The 17302-nt window shown below is 37.1% G+C and overlaps 2 protein-coding genes across 4 annotated transcripts in view; one reads left to right on the top strand and one right to left on the bottom strand.

Annotated features, from left to right (window-relative positions):
* Nucleotides 1-17302, top strand: part of gabra5 (gamma-aminobutyric acid type A receptor subunit alpha5) — a 157830-nt gene that overhangs the window by 113755 nt on the left and 26773 nt on the right. Inside the window, exons 1-6 of one of the 2 annotated variants that reach the window (XM_051113570.1) lie at nt 9045-9600; nt 9808-10050; nt 10557-10641; nt 10840-10964; nt 11929-11996; nt 12411-12631. In XM_051113570.1, coding sequence (XP_050969527.1) covers nt 10559-10641; nt 10840-10964; nt 11929-11996; nt 12411-12631 — 497 coding nt within the window. In that variant the 5' untranslated portion in view covers nt 9045-9600; nt 9808-10050; nt 10557-10558. Of the gene's footprint in view, nt 1-9044; nt 9601-9807; nt 10051-10556; nt 10642-10839; nt 10965-11928; nt 11997-12410; nt 12632-17302 lie in introns of those variants that run through there. The other variant, XM_051113571.1, reaches the window with a different exon arrangement.
* Nucleotides 1-17302, bottom strand: part of gabrb3 (gamma-aminobutyric acid type A receptor subunit beta3) — an 87322-nt gene that overhangs the window by 56122 nt on the left and 13898 nt on the right. For both annotated transcript variants that reach the window (XM_051113568.1, XM_051113567.1), the window contains exon 2: nt 7945-7992. In XM_051113568.1, the coding sequence (XP_050969525.1) occupies nt 7945-7992 (48 nt within the window). The remainder of the gene's footprint in view (nt 1-7944; nt 7993-17302) is intronic.

The raw sequence follows: 17302 nt of genomic DNA, 5'->3' as shown, positions 1-17302 counted from the left end.
TCAGCTGACTCTTCCCTGAGTCATATTAATCACTATTCTGATCTGTGAAAACTTTCACAGTTCAGTACTGGTCAGCTGACCCTTCCCTGAGTCACTAACATCATTATTCTGATCTGTGAAAACTTTCACAGGTCAGTACTGGTCAGCTGGCCCTTTCCTGACTCATATTAATCACTATTCTGATCTGTGAAACCTTTCACAGTTCAGTACTGGTCAGCTGACCCTTCCTTGAGTCATGTAAATCACTATTCTAATCTGTGAAAATTTTCACAGGTCAGTACTGGTCAGCTGACTCTTCCCTGAGTCATATTAATCACTATTCTGATCTGTGAAAACTTTCACAGTTCAGTACTGGTCAGCTGACCCTTCCCTGAGTCACTAACATCATTATTCTGATCTGTGAAAACTTTCACAGGTCAGTACTGGTCAGCTGGCCCTTTCCTGACTCATATTAATCACTATTCTGATCTGTGAAACCTTTCACAGTTCAGTACTGGTCAGCTGACCCTTCCTTGAGTCATGTAAATCACTATTCTAATCTGTGAAAATTTTCACAGGTCAGTACTGGTCAGCTGACTCTTCCCTGAGTCATATTAATCACTATTCTGATCTGTGAAAACTTTCACAGTTCAGTACTGGTCAGCTGACCCTTCCCTGAGTCACTAACATCATTATTCTGATCTGTGAAAACTTTCACAGTTCAGTACTGGTCAGCTGACCCTTCCTTGAGTCATGCAAATCACTATTCTGATCTGTGAAAACTTTCACAATTCAGTACTGGTCAGCTGACCCTTCCCTGAGTCACTAACATCACTATTCTGATCTGTGAAAACTTTCACAGTTCAGTACTGGTCAAAATGTTCACTGGTGAAAATGTTCACAGTTCAGTATTGGTCAGCTGGCCCTTTCCTGGGTCACTAACATCACTATTCAGATCTGTGAAAACTCTCACAGGTCAGTACTGGTCAGCTGACACTTCCCTGAGTCACTAACATCACTATTCTGATCTGTGAAAACCTTCACAGGTCAGTACTGGTCAGTTGGCCCTTCCGTGAGTCATGTACATCACTATTCTAATCTGTGAAAACTTTCACAGTTCAGTACTGGTCAGCTGACCATTTCCTGATTCATGTACATCACTATTCTGACCCAAATTGAACTGTGAATTTTTTCATAGATTACAATTGATGTTACTGACTGAGGGAATGTTCAGCTGACCAGTACTGACCTGTGAAAATTTTCACAGATCAGAATAGTGATGTTAGTGACCCAGGAAAGGGTCAGCTGACCAATACTGAACTGTGAAAATTTTCACAGATCAGAATAGTGATGTTAGTGACCCAGGCAAGAGTCAGCTGACCAATACTGTCCTGTGAAAGTTTTCACAGATCAGAATAGTGATTAATATGACTCAGGAAAGGGCCAGCTGACCAGTACTGACCTGTGAACATTTTCACAGATCAGAATAGTGATGTTAGTGACCCAGGGAAGGGTCAGCTGACCAGTACTGAACTGTGAAAGTTTCACAGATCAGAATAGTGATTAATATGACTCAGGGAAGGGTCAGCTGACCAGTACTAACCTGTGAAAGTTTTCACAGATCAAAATAGTGATGTTAGTGACTCAGGGAAGGGTCAGCTGACCAATACTGAACTGTAAAGTTTTCACAGATCAGAATAGTGATTAATATGACTCAGGAAAGGGTCAGCTGACCAGTACTAACCTGTGAAAGTTTTCACAGATCAAAATAGTGATGTTAGTGACTCAGGGAAGGGTCAGCTGACCAGTACTGAACTGTAAAGTTTTCACAGATCAGAATAGTGATTAATATGACTCAGGGAAGGGTCAGCTGACCAGTACTAACCTGTGAAAGTTTTCACAGATCAAAATAGTGATGTTAGTGACTCAGGGAAGGGTCAGCTGACCAATACTGAACTGTAAAGTTTTCACAGATCAGAATAGTGATTAATATGACTCAGGAAAGGGTCAGCTGACCAGTACTGACCTGTGAAAGTTTTCACAGATCAAAATAGTGATGTTAGTGACTCAGGGAAGGGTCAGCTGACCAGTACTGAACTGTGAAAGTTTTCACAGATCAGAATAGTGATTAATATGACTCAGGGAAAGGGTCAGCTGACCAGTACTAACCTGTGAAAGTTTTCACAGATCAAAATAGTGATGTTAGTGACTTAGTGACTCAGAATAGTGATTTAGTGACTAAGGAAGGGTCAGCTGACCAGTACTGAACTGTGAAAGTTTTTTGACCAGTACTGAACTGTAAAGTTTTCAGAATCAGAATAGTGATTAATATGACTCAGGGAAGGGTCAGCTGACCAGTACTAACCTGTGAAAGTTTTCACAGATCAAAATAGTGATGTTAGTGACTCAGGGAAGGGTCAGCTGACCAATACTGAACTGTAAAGTTTTCACAGATCAGAATAGTGATTAATATGACTCAGGAAAGGGTCAGCTGACCAGTACTAACCTGTGAAAGTTTTCACAGATCAAAATAGTGATGTTAGTGACTCAGGGAAGGGTCAGCTGACCAATACTGAACTGTAAAGTTTTCACAGATCAGAATAGTGATTAATATGACTCAGGAAAGGGTCAGCTGACCAGTACTAACCTGTGAAAGTTTTCACAGATCAAAATAGTGATGTTAGTGACTCAGGGAAGGGTCAGCTGACCAGTACTGAACTGTGAAAGTTTTCACAGATCAGAATAGTGATGTTAGTGACTCAGGGAAGGGTCAGCTGACCAATACTGAATTGTGAAAGTTTTCACAGATCAGAATAGTGATTTACATGACTCAAGCAAGGGTCAGCTGACCAGTATTGAACTGTGAAAGTTTTCACAGATCAGAATAGTGATTAATATGACACAGGGAAGGGTCAGCTGACCAGTACTGATAGAAGAAAAAGAGAGCAGAGCATAAAGAAACACTGTTGCGCAATAAATAGCGATTGTGAAAGTTTTCACAAATCCAATTTGACTTAAAAACAATGTTTTTGTATTTGAACAGTCTGCGTGTTTAATGGTAAAATACGTTAAACATGAAGAGCGCATATTTTTCACATTTCTTACTATAGCGTACTTACCAAGGGGGTTACGGACAAGAGCTTTGCTGTGAAAAAATTCACAGATCAAGCTGGTTCACATGACACTGGTTTCAGTCTGCCAAGTTTCCAACTTTCGGAGCTATAAGCATTATAAAATTAAGAGTCGAAAAAATAAAATAAAATTTTGGCCAAAAGGCACATCATCTCCAGAATTCACAAATCATGGAGAACCACATTCGGGATTATTTGCATGTTTATGACAGCGCACTGTGTATTTATAGCCAAAAGAAATCCGAATATCAAACCGCAAACTATCTTTACTGCGGTAAACAGCTCCTCTATTTCGCTATTGTTGCTGGTGGGTGTATATTTGCAATCTTTGTCAGGAGAAAGCAACCTACAACAAATCCGCGAGGATGACTGAGTCACGACTTATTTTGTTGCAAATTCATCATTTGCTGTTCAAGTAAACATCATTGATGGTTTCTTACCTACCGTGGCTTAAACCCAGGAAGTTAGTGGAAGGGCCATAGAAATACCCTAGTGAAAAATAAATATACTAAAATGTATTTAAAATACATATGTTTCTTCATAAGTATACTACAAATACATTTACATATTATGCACTTAATAAAAATATCCTGCAATTGTACTTTTAGTATACTAAACTGGTAAATTTTAAGTCTGCTAAATTGAAACAACTAATTTTGTACTTAATGCACTTTAATTGTGTGGAAATAGTGCTTAAGTTCAACTAAATATATACTTAGGTATATTTGATTGTGCTAAAGTGGAACTATTGTAAGTATACTTTAGGCACACTTTAAATATTTTGCATTTAAAGACCGATCATACGATCCTCATCCATAGTGACATTAAAACACATTTTAGGCTTAATATCAAGAAATGTGCATTGTGCACAAGCAGCACTCCAAATGAAGTTTAACTACAATTTTTATACAAGTCTTGAGCCATATGTCAGTAAATATGTTAATAGACTTGAACTATACTTAGTATAAAATAAATGCATTTTAAATCTATTACTTATTTACTAGGGTATTGATTTGTTTCATCAGCATTTTTCAACAAAATATCAGTAATCGCAGAAGTTTGACTACAGTGAGAATGTGTGAAAAACAAGAAAATGCAGTTGGCTGTAAAATTTGCAAGTCGGTAATCACTAGTATCACTTTCTCATAGATTTGCACATCACAGATATAGCATAAAACTTAATTTTGGTTTAAAATGGTGTTAAAAATACATTTACGGTGTACAAACAAACAAAGTAAATAAATGTTAAGTTGCTACTCAGCTCATTCCTTTTATTTGAGTGCTATGAACACTAGTAATCTCTCCTTCTCTCTATAAGAAGATAATTTCAGCTGCTCATACTGTATCTGCGACAACAAGGTATGGTGGTATCAAATGGCAGTACTGTCGAATTTTATTAGAACATTACATTTATTAGGACATCTCCTGTACTGTACATCTGCACGCTTGTGCTCGTGCACACGCATACTAATAGTGATAAACAGAACATCATGTGACAGAGAGGAAGAAGAATAATGCTGCTTTATTGACACCTTCTGTGATATAATCAATCTGATATATTACTTGTTCTCAACACCACTCCCCATCAATGGATATTAAGGCTCCTCCATTTAGCCTCTAGACAATTTTATTATACATAATCAGATTTTCAGTGAGGCTTGACAGTCTGCTGGAGATTAAGCACAAGTGTAATGGCTTCTACCAAGCTTTAAAAACTCATTAAACTAATCCCGTTAATTTGACCTGTGTTCAAAAAACAGGTCTGCATTGTTCCGACTGAATGGAAAGGCTGTTTACGAGAGCTGTTGGTGGATTTGACACGGTCAGTGGTTGAAGTTAGTGGCCTTCTTAAATCCCTCATGCTGCATTAAGACTGTAGTGTGCGGACTGATGCAGCCCTAATGCTTTTAGAAGCAGACGCCGGATGCAGAGGGATGTGGCTGTGCTTCCTGGTACTGTTTCAGAAGCTTTATTCCAGAGAGAGGCGAGGGTTGAGAGCCCACTAAGATGTTATTGGATGCTTGCTCTTCTTGTGTCCTCAGGTACATACTATTCTGTTAGTGTAGCAATATTTAGCTTTTGATTCACTGCCTGAAAAAGTGTTAGGACTGCATTAGTCTATAATGATAGATGTATTCCAGCCCTCATTTTTTATTGATAGCAAATCTTGTTTAATCTAGGTTAGGACAGTTGACCCTGTCTGTACCAGGGTTACCATTCACTGAATGCCTTTTAAATTTCAATTCAGTTTCTGAGTTTGAACTGAATTTGAATTGAGGTGACGAACACAATGCAGAATTGCACTTTGAATCTGAAGGGAAATAGAATTAAGTCACGCCACCATTATTTATATAGTGCTTTATGCAATAGAGATTGTTTTAATAATAGAGAAGTAACAATAAATTAAAATAAAATGAATTGAATTTTCAATTTATATAATTTAATATAATTGTTAATATAATTTAAGATAATATAATTGTTTAACAAATCAAAGTTTCAAAATAGATAGAAAGATAGATAGACAGATAGATAGATAGATAGATAGATAGATAGATAGATAGATATTTTAAAATTAGACAAATATGAATTTGTATTTCATTTATACATTTTATTGTATTTAATAAATAAATTTTGATAGACTTTTTTCTGTAGAAAGGTGATAAATAGATAGATAGATAGATAGATATTTTGAAATGAGACCAATAGGAAATATTATTTCATTTATATATTTCATTAATAAATAACCTTTTAGTTTTAAGTATATATATAATTATATTTTCCTAATTTTTTATTTTTTTTTTTAACCAGTGTGTAAGAGCACTACATTTCCTAAAATGCATTACCTGTCTTTAATTTTTAATTTTAATTTTTTTTTTTTTTTTTTTTTTTTTACTATTTATTTATTTATTTATTTTTGCAGTTCAGTATATTTCTTTTCCAATCATTCTATTTCAAATTCTACTTTTAATTTCAGGCATGGCCGATATAGTTCAAACTCATGAATTGGCAGGATATTAATTATTCACTTCTGAATTTTGTAACAACCCCTTCTGTACAGAACTAAAACCTAAAATTTTAGAATCATGTCTAGTGGACATTTTTCTCCTTTTAACCTCAATTTTAGGATTAATAGAGTAAAAAGTATTCAATATTATTGCAAAAAAAGTTTCTGGGAATTTCTTAGTAGCCATACATACAGGGAGTGATTTCTAAGCTTCTTGCAGCATAGACGTTTATGAAGAGCAGCTACTATAAGGAGAGAGATGGAAAGCGAGGGTAGCTCTGAACAGCACTTACCCACACACACCCACATCCCATCATCCAAACAAAGCACTCCACTCACACATCATCTGCAAATGCAAAGGCTCCTCAGTGTGTGGGCTGAGCAAATGGCACCAAGTCACGGTCACACACCAAGCCAAATGCTGTTAAAGCCTTTAAAGTAACACTAGTCAAACAGGCTGTGGGAGGACTGGAACCTTGTACTATGATCCCTGTCTCTGCCTTTAAAATGACCGTTGTCCTCTGACCTTTCTAATTGTGAGGTATAAGGCCGCGTCCGCAAGTTCACAAGGCGCTTTGCTTTATTTCGCCCACTGGACAATCAAAGCGGTTTTCTGATCTACTGTAGGGGTGAGGCAGTATCACTAAAGGGGGGAATGAAAACATGGTTGTACTGGCTTCCATTGAAAGGGTTTTTCCTTCCATCTGTGTCAGATCGCAGATGCAGAAGACCTCCCTCCTCCGCACGCCCCCTCCACCCCCTCCAGATTAAATGGACACAGATAAATAGATCCTCTGGATGGAGTGAATATTGCACTGTGCTGAATGAATAATGTATGTATGTGGCTGACATTGCAGGTCTGATTTGTTTTAGATTGAGACAGAACTCCACAAATTCACTCGTAATACCTATTAAAGGATTCAGACTCCTGTGATACTACGGAAGAGATGCATAGAAGTCTCCTGAAATGTTAAAGAGGTAGTTCACCCAAAAATGAAAATTCGCTGAAAATGTACTCACCCTCAGGCCATTTAAGATGTAGATGGGTTTGTTTCTTCATCCCAACAAATTTGGAGAAATGTAGCATTGTCTCAGTTGCAGTGAATGGATGCCGTCAGAACGAGAGTTCATACAGCTAATAAAAACATCACAGTAATGCACAACATGACATGAAAGCAACATCTTGAGAAATGAAAAGCTATGTGTTTGTTAGAAACAAATCCATCATTAACAATTTTAACTTTAACTGTTGCTTCTGGCGAGAATTCCAGACCGTATCCATATTAAGAGTCTTTTAATCTATCCCGTATTTCTCTCACATCAAAATCCACCGACATATTTATTAGAACTGTTTAGAATTGTTTTTTGCTTGTTAACTATACTAAATCTGTGCATATTTCTCCCCTGATTTAGATTAGACACTTGTTTCTCTATAGGAATCATTATTATGTATAGAGGAATCATATTTTAGCTGGAAGCAATGGTTTGAAGTTAAAAACATCTTTAAGATGGATTTGTTTATTACAGACATGCAGCTTTTCACTTTACAAGATGGTAATTGATGATGCTGTGGATTTTTGTTATGTTTTTATCAGCTCTCATTCTGACGGCACCCATTCACTGCAGTGGATCCGTTGGTGAGCAAATGATTTAATGCTAATTTCTCTGAATCCATTCCTATGAAGAAACATCTTGGATGGCCCAAAGGTGGGTAAATTCTCAGCTATTTTTAATTTTTGAGTGAAATATTCCAGCATGCAGTAAACAATAGTGAGCATAAAATGCTATGATTTTTTTTTTTTTTTTTATAATACACAATGAGTAACTTACCTTGTGTCATAGATTGCAAACAGCTTTTTATTCCCATCGACTGCATTCCTGCAAAACAGAGGGAGGTGATGTTACTATTCCCATCATTCAATGCCCTGTTACTAATTTTAGAATAAACACATTCTGTAAACAATTGTGATGTTCATGTTTCTGATTGTGTCTAGTAAAAAACAATTCCAAAAGCATTTCCAAATATATTACTTGTAACACGTCTTGAGTTCAAATTGTGTCATTCTATTAATCTTTGTTATTAAAAATCTGTTTAACATGCGCATATACAGTACACACACACACACGACTAGATCAGGATTATCAGATGCTCGCAGGACACAGGTGGACTGTGGAAGTAACAGCTGCTCTCGTGTGAAAATCTCTGGAGTCCACATCAATGGAGTCAATCAGCAGTCAGACCAAAGTGCTTCAAAAATGAATCAATCCCCAAAACACATGACAACAATATCATATACCTACACAGCAAACTGTCTGTACAGACTTCATGAATCTAGAATCAATCTCGTCCTAACGGATACGTGTTTTTTTCTCAATAGCACTGTGACCATTAAAGCCAACCCAAAGCAGATGTTTAATTTACTCGCTTGAATCAAAGACTTTCTTCAGTTCTCTTGCTGTAAACCAGTGTAGCATCTTCAACATGCATTACTTTATTCTAGATATCCCTACTAAGTGTATTTCACTGAAATTCTTCAATGCACGTTTATTTTGTATTTGAAGTCATAACATTAATACGTTAATAATCACTAGAATAGTGCTGTACCACTTTTTTCTTTTTTTTTTTTTTTTTTTTTTTTTTTTTTTTTGTGATGTGTACAACATTTAAGACATTTCCCAGATGCCCTGTCAACCCAAATCAGCATTAGGCTGTCATTTATAAAAGAAACTAGTTCAATAAGTTTTTTTTTTTTTTCACTTATGCACAATATGAAATTGGAGCAGGTAGAGCTTTTTAAGGTTTTCATTTATCGACTGAAGCACTGCAGTGATAGTCAGCGTCAGAAAAAAATGGGATTAGAGTTCCCTCTGATGGCTGTCCTCATTACTACTCGTGCCTATTCTGTTTCTTATAAAACAATTATCAACTCTACTACCGCAAACCATTTTTTGAAAGCAGTCCTACCAAATCAATATTACGTATCTTAGGCTGATACCTTGCGTACTTTGTATAGCTAGGCATCTACATGTTTTAATTTATCCTCAAGACGATTCTCTAATATACAACCTGTTTAAATGAGTAAAACTGATACTTTAAAACCATAAATATCCCCAGTGGAGATATAATAGTCCGCATGTAGAGGAAGCCAGTCTTCATTAAACAGCCTGGCGCAGGGGGGCTGCCTAGGGGTAAACGCTTGCGCGCAAAATGCCTAGTAAGCAGAATTGTTGGGAAATCCACTCATTTTCTGGCGTCCACGCTCGTAACGCGCGCCGGCGCCGGGGTAATCGCGCTTTTCTCTGAATAAGCTCAAACAAGATAAGTTTCAAAGCCCAAACGGCCGCTCAAATTTCCCTCGGGGGGTAATTATGCAGCGAGCGCGGAGGTGACGTCCTATTACTTCGGTCCCAAACACGAACAAATGCCACTAGAGTGACAGTCGGGCTAGAGTGGGGAGTGCAACGGACGTCCAAACCGGCGACCCGGTAAGCGGAGAATCCTGTTAAACTCTGTAACGCTTGAACGGTTGCGCAGATAAGCGTTGAGATGTCGTACACATAGGGAAGAAGGGGGAAAGTAATGGTCTGTTAAAGGGAATGTGTTGACTAAAGGGGGAATAGGGGGAGAGAGAAACAAAAGACTGTTTTAAAGGCTGTTGTGCTGTCTGGTTACTGTCGTTCAATTGGATTTAGGAGTGATGAAGAGGTCTTTGGGATGCGGGGGAAAGGAAGGGATGCTCTGCAGCGGTTGTTCAGTCAGTGAATCGTAAAAGAGGACGGAACAATGAGCCTGTATGGTTAAGACTGGATATATCTGAAGAACAACGCATCACACTACTGCTGTAAGCTGAACGTTGCGGGATTTTGCTCACTGCTTCAAAAGGAATTCATTGCAGTTGTTCAACGTGGATCCACTGCACCATTCAGGTATTTAAGGTAAGATACGAGGCTTTTACTGTACACTATCTCTGCTCAACTCTGCTTTGTAGGACTCACTATAAATGTTCGACAAGTTTATACGCCAGAGGCTGTTAAAACTATGAATTACAGCTGCTGCAAACTCAGCGCTCCTACTGCTTTTTACAAAAGAAATACAGTAAACTGGCATTCAAGGGACATGCACAAAAACAAAGAACGCACTGGAACTGCGTAAAAATAAATAAATAATTATTTTAATTAGCACATAAATAGCATTATAATGAAATAAAGACAGCATTGTGATTGCATCAATAATAACAATAACAATAATGAAGAAAAAGTATTTGGTTAACACTTTTGCTTAATCACTCTGATGATTTTTATTGTTTTTAAGTTTAATGAGCATCCTGATCTCTGTGTTTCCTTCTTAAATTTCTTTTTAAATTAAAGCATACTTCAATTTCCCAGATAATGGTTGGATTATCATAGTGTTGGATTGAACTCCCTATGCTGGACTTTTGCAGGCATGGGATATGGACCACATTGCAGCGCTAAAATGAGAAGTCTGTGGGTCGGTGTTTTGTTCATGACTTTCACCTGCCATCTGAGGTAGATTGCATGTTTAACGTATGCCTTGTCAATATCTTGCTGATCTTTTTTCTAGTTTATTACAGGTCAGTTAATGTAAGATAGCACATATCTATATTGATTCAGAATTCCAGACCGCTACATTTGTGGTCATGTTTGAAGGGAGGATGGGAGTTAATACTTGTAGTTATTAATTATCTTTGTGGTCTTGTGCATCAGCCTTTCCCAGACTACTACAGGGATTCCTAAAGAGACTGAGCTCAATGATAACATCACAGTATTCACACGAATCCTGGATGGATTGCTGGATGGCTACGATAACAGACTGCGACCTGGGCTTGGAGGTAAACTGCCTAGATACCACTTCCATCTCTAAAAGATGATCTGTAGCAAAATCGTGCTTTAGCGAGAGGTGTTTTTTTTCTTAGTGGCATTTATGTCTGGCATTGACCTCCGGTAGTTATTCTGAAAAGATGTGTTCAGATAAAGGCAGATGGGTTTTGAAAAACAGAGAGAACGCCTGCACATTCCATCGTGACAGCAGCAAGGACTTTCATTTAAAAAGAGAGAGAGAGATGCTGCTTCTATTCAATCCACTAACTGTGAGGAAAAGTACATAGAAAAAAAAAACTGTGTTTTTATACAGCAGATGTTTGCACCAAGCAGAAGTGATCGCTGAAATTGCCTGGTCCTCTGAAAATCAAACGGCCACTGTTTCCCGGCACTCTCAATTACAGTGTTCTTGCTAGAGACAGAGGTAGAGAGAGAGAGATAGGGAGTGAGAGAGGGTTATGAATGTGGCTGCTGACCTTGAGAAAGCTATCGTTCTTTTCCAAAGGTGCAGGTTCATTGTTCTCAGAGGTCGAAAGCATGGCATTATGGCAGAGAGAGAGAATAAACACAGGCTGCTCTGTTTCCACGTGAGAGAGTTCAAGAGAGCACATCTCATATCTGTAGCAGCAATGTGATGTCAGTTGACAAATGATGGCATTGAACTTGATTTAGTGCTTTGAGAAGGAAAGTGCAATCAGGCGAATGAAATTAATTGCTTTTAATTTAAAAACTGAATGCAACTAAATGAAGTGGCTGATTCAAAACATACTTCAGTGGAAATTCTGCACATTTTATATTAAATATACATTATACTGAATAATGTACATTAATTTTGGAAACTAGCTAAAAAAAAATATATATATATATATATATATATATACACATATATATTATCTCAGTTAACGTTTATTTTAGATAGATATGCAATCACCAAAGCTTAATCTAATAAATCACAATTTGTTTGTGATTTTACAGAGAAAGTGACAGAAATTAAGACCAACATCTTTGTGACCAGTTTTGGACCAGTGTCAGATACTGAGATGGTAAATATTTCAACCCTATCCTTTCTTCATGAAGAAACACCATTCATTAACCTCTACAGCTGGAAATTCCCACCCGAGATCTGTCTTCATCTAGACCCCCTTCATTAAATCCTGCCTCCATCTGTGACATTACTTCACCTCTGCAACATTCCCTCATATTCTGCATGCAATATCTTAGGTAGGTCACAGTACGATCTGATAAATGATACTATTGTTCATTTTTATATTCAGTCTTGTGACACATTTGATTCTGCCTTCAGGCAAGGTTGTTGCTGTAATTGATGGGCCACTGGAGAAAAAAGTTTATGGGGAGGCCTTAGTGGGCCCCTCCTTCTCATCACAGGGACCGGGGTCCCTCACAACGACCCTGCCTTCAGGTATACAATAATGACACTAACATTTTCCTTTCAACAGGAATACACCATTGATGTGTTTTTCCGTCAAAGCTGGAAGGATGAGCGTTTGTGTTTTAAAGGGCCAATGGAGATGCTACCTCTGAATAACCTGCTGGCCAGCAACATCTGGACACCGGACACCTTTTTCCTTAACGGCAAAAAATCCATTGCTCACAACATGACAACGCCCAACAAGCTTCTGAGACTGAAGGATGATGGGACATTGCTGTACACCATGAGGTACCAGTTTAAGCTAACGCCTTGTCATTTCACAGTATGTGAACTGCTGTGTGCATGAATGGATTTGAGTAGTTATGGGTAGTACAGTCATACATTTGACCTTCATCTCATTTATGCCCTCCTCACCCCTGTTTTGCACTGTTGAACCCTCTGCCATGTGACAGATGTGTTAAGCACACATGAACTCGGCTCCCGCTGAACTCAGCATCTCATGTTCCACATCGTACAATCTCAGTGGGAATGTTCAGCTTGCCCCTGCTAAAGCTAAGATTTCTCTCTATACATTTTTTTTTCAATGTTGTCTGTTCACAAGAGGTTTCATCAGTTTATTTTTTTCTTGTTTTATATTTATATTTCATAGGCAAAACTTCTATCTATTTATCTATTTGCCCTGCCAACAGTTTCACAGGCCCAACATAAAATATTACAAATTAATGTTCTTTTTTTTATAATTCATTTTGTATTTTGTAATTTTAGCCCATTATTACAGAGCATATGTAGGAGTGCGATTGTCTATGATACCATAATTGTTGTTTAAACAATATGCGATATGACATTATTGAGTATATCAAAACCAAACAAAAACACACGCAAAGAGTGCATGCATACACTATGAGATGTAGGATAGACTGCTGCGTGAGCACATTTAAAATTCATGCTTTCACTGTGTGATTTAATCTAATAAAATACTTTCAGAATTCCCCAAAATTCAAGATAAGGGAGAAAATATGCCCCCATATGACTTTTACATGTCTTTTATATTTGTGTCATCTGATATAGTTAATTATCATAAAGAGTATAGTTTTTTCTACAAACATCAGTGCGATTGCAAATATGATACTGATTTTATAAAACAGTCCAATCCCCCTTTTTCTTCAACGCGGAAGTAAGCCTATGGGCGAAACTTCCGGTTCATTAGCCGCTATTAGGAAATAATGAGAAGAATAACAATGTGCGGTAATAGTAAAACTGTTTGCACCACAAAACAGTGTGTTCATAATTAAGTTAATACATTAAAATAATATGGTAAGACACCAATTTGCAATATCAAACAGCAAGATAAGCTGTTTGTACAGCTAAAACTAGCTGGACGCGGATGAGACCGGAAGCCAGACACATAAAATGTACAAATGCTGTCCCCACACCCACGCTAAAATAAGGTTGATAAACAAGAAGTTAATATTAATTGGCAAAATGAAAATAGTTTCAGACAAAGCGTCTGAGCGCACACAATGTTTCATTACTAAATCAATCAGCCATTTGAACGAAATGGTTGAATGAATGACTCAATGACTCACTCAAGCAGTGATTTGCCCCCACCTACTGGTGATTTGAAGTTTATAGTTATATATTTTGCCCTTTTTTCCCCAAAATTATTTCAAATATCACTAATGGACTTTTTGTTTTTAAAACATGAAAACATTATTTGTGCATTTATACCTGCAAGTTAAATGCATTTATGATCTTCCTTAAACTCTGTGTAAATACATCTAAATACCACTTCAGAAATAGATTCTGTGCTACCACTGCATTGCAAACACAAAATTTGTTAATGCTAATTTCATTTGATTGTTAACAATTCTATAGTGTCCTACTGTTTGTGACCCTGGACCACAAAACCAGTCATAAGGGTCAATATTTTGAAATTAAAATGTATGCATCATCTGAAAGCTGAATAAATGAGCTTTCCATTGATGTATGGTTTGTTGGATTGGAAAATATTTGGAAATCTGGATCTGATCAAAAAAAAAAAAAAAAAAAAAAAAAAAAAAAAAAAATCAGAATATTAAGAAAATCACCTTTATAACTGTCCAAATAAAGTTCTTAGCAATGCACAGTACTAATCAAAAATTAAGTTTTGATATATTTACAATAGGAAATTTACAAAATATGTTAATGGAATATGATCTTTACTTAATACCCTGATGATTTTTGGCATAAAAGAAAAATCGATAATTTTGACCCATGCAATGTATTGTTGGGTATTGCTACAATTATACCCATGCTACTTAAGACTGGTTTTGTGGTCCAGGGTCACATTTAAATTTATTAATTAAATTTAAGAATTTGACACTAAAGATGATGCATACATTTAATTAGGTTAGAAAAAACAGGCTTACAAAGGTAAAAATGGCCATAAAAGGTCAAAAAATCTATTTAAACGTATTGGAAAAGTTCATTTCTGTTACTTCTGCACTAAACTAATCACCGCACAGAATATGAAAAATATCAAAATCTTAGGGAATCAGCTGTCCACGGCAGTCCTAAAGTACCAGCTCAATAACACACTCAGCAAAACATAATATACATTTCTGACAAAATTCCAGAAAAAGACATTATTTTTTGTCATTTTCACAAACCCCTAATCATATGCCACTTTTGCACATCATAAAACCCCATTTATGTTATGCAGCTAAATAATTTTATCTAATTTGCAAGTTCACAATTTTTTTTTTTTTTGACATTAAGTAGTGTAGTGAGGTTCCAGAGGCAAACTCCAATTTTGTTGAAACTCCACGCACATTTTATGCAGAAAATGTACCTACTGTACTGTATCTAGTTGATTTAGATTTCTCTTTGTGCCCTGGACCAGTCATCCAAGGGTGTTCCAACCTTAAGGTGTTCCAGAGAAAAAGCATGAGGGGTTGAAACAAAGAAAGAGATAGAAACAAAGGAAAAAGAGAAACCGGAAGAGGGCATGTGGCTGTATGTTTTATGCCCCTGTTGTTGAGTTGTTCTTCACAGACTGTCTGCTCCATTACTCGCAGTATCAGGGCAGAGGGAGAGAACACACACGCGCACACACTTAAAATCCCACACACACAGTTTCTGCTCTCCATGCTATCATCAGCAACAATCTACTGCCAAGTACCATACACTGCTGTGTTAGTGGTGTATAAAAGCCGCTATTGTTGTTCTCAAATGGCATCAATACTAAATCCTCTCGGTAGTAGAATCTGCTTGAGTAAGTGCTGAATTTTGAGGAGCACAACTGTAAAGTGTTATGCATTAGTTGTTTTTATTCCCTGAGGTTACAGTTATGATGATCTATTATATAATGAGTTATTAGCTTTTATTAAATGCAAAGAGGGCTTTGGTAAGCAATTAGATTTCATGTAGTGGGGCTAAAGCAATATAAAATAAATGAAAAAGTCAAAGAACGTGGATCATTTCATTTACACGAAACGCATTCTTTCTCATTTGTGGAGCTTCGCTGTTTTTTTATTGTATGTGTTGTATATTGTGAGACCATATGCATATTACAAAATTATTCAATCGCTAAAGCCTCAGACAGAGCTGCTTTTTTAGATTGTAGATTGAACAAGATCATCAATCAAACTTTAATGACTCTGAGAGGAAATGACTCGGAGCATGTCATTTAGAAATCAATGGTGGAGCTATTGTAGCTTGCCTACAATAAACTCTGCCCAGCGTTGCATTTCCTAACAGTGCAAACCATTAAAAGGGCCTTTTACCACTCGCTAATGCGCACATTGTTTCCGGGAAAGTGATCAGCAGTAAGGTTTTCTTTTTTCCTGCTGAGATGGAAAGGAGCACCTTAGCTGCCATGAAAAAGCAGGGCAAAACAGTTTCACCACCCACATTCTAAAAGTGGAATGCAGTCTACAGGCTTTTATTAGAGTTAAAAAGGAGGTTATGAGACCGAACAAAAGGGAGATGTTCTAGAAACTGTCAAATCTTCTGAAGGATCTGCCATGTTTTTAAAATAACTTCAGGCCTGAGCTTGATGTTGGGACAAATGGTGCAGTAGGCAAACATCATGCATTGTGAAAATATACAATAAAAAGATTTTTTTAAGAGGGTCATAACCAACGTAGACGTTGAGAGAGACACGTCCGCTTCAATATTCAGATTAATGGTCAACCAGTTGATTGCGCAATTGATCAAATTTGATCTTTGATCCCCCTTAATATTGAATATCTGTTTATATAATGAACAGATGTCTGATTTTCCATGTTTTTTCAAATTGCTGCTTGACTGTGAATGTGCAAATTAACACAAAGTCCTGTAGTGATTTGTTATTATACCATAATTTTTAGATATTGCAGTGACACTGTTTGTACAGTCTGAAAGGTAGACACTTCTAATATTGAAAAGCACAATCTATTACAATATTATCTGTTTAATATTCAAGGAAAGAAGTATTTTAAGTAGTGCATTATTTATAATTACAGCTTCGGTTTGTATACTATTGTGCCGACACAGAATCAGCCGCTGTTATTTAGAGATACTGACTTCTTTCCTGTGAAATTTGTAAGACTGCCAAAGGCAGGACAGAAAATAATAATTTATGAGGTTTAATGGGCTATCACAGACCAAATAAAGCTCACCGTCAGGATGAAGCTCCGAGCGCTCATGATTTGTCAAGGCCCCAGTGCCACATCATTTCGTCTCCACATCCAGTCATGCTGACCTCAGCACTAACTGTGTTCTGTAAGTACATAGCGAGCCCTTCGCCTCCCATATGGCTGGATTTGATAAAGTTGTGTGAGCTGGTCGAATGGAGGTTGAGTTTAGAGGACAGTCCTTCATTTTTCCAATACAGCAATTCATCATGGAGCTGTCAGAGATGAAGGCCCTGTGCTGATTAAGTGAAGGAACAGCGCCTCACGTGTCCCGCCCCATTAATTACATTCTCGCAGGATTTCC

The sequence above is a fragment of the Labeo rohita genome, chromosome 6, assembly GCF_022985175.1.
Source record: "Labeo rohita strain BAU-BD-2019 chromosome 6, IGBB_LRoh.1.0, whole genome shotgun sequence".
NCBI lineage: Eukaryota > Metazoa > Chordata > Actinopteri > Cypriniformes > Cyprinidae > Labeo > Labeo rohita.
The sequence above is the reverse complement of the archived record's forward strand: the minus strand, read 5'-3'. Positions and strand labels throughout refer to the sequence as shown.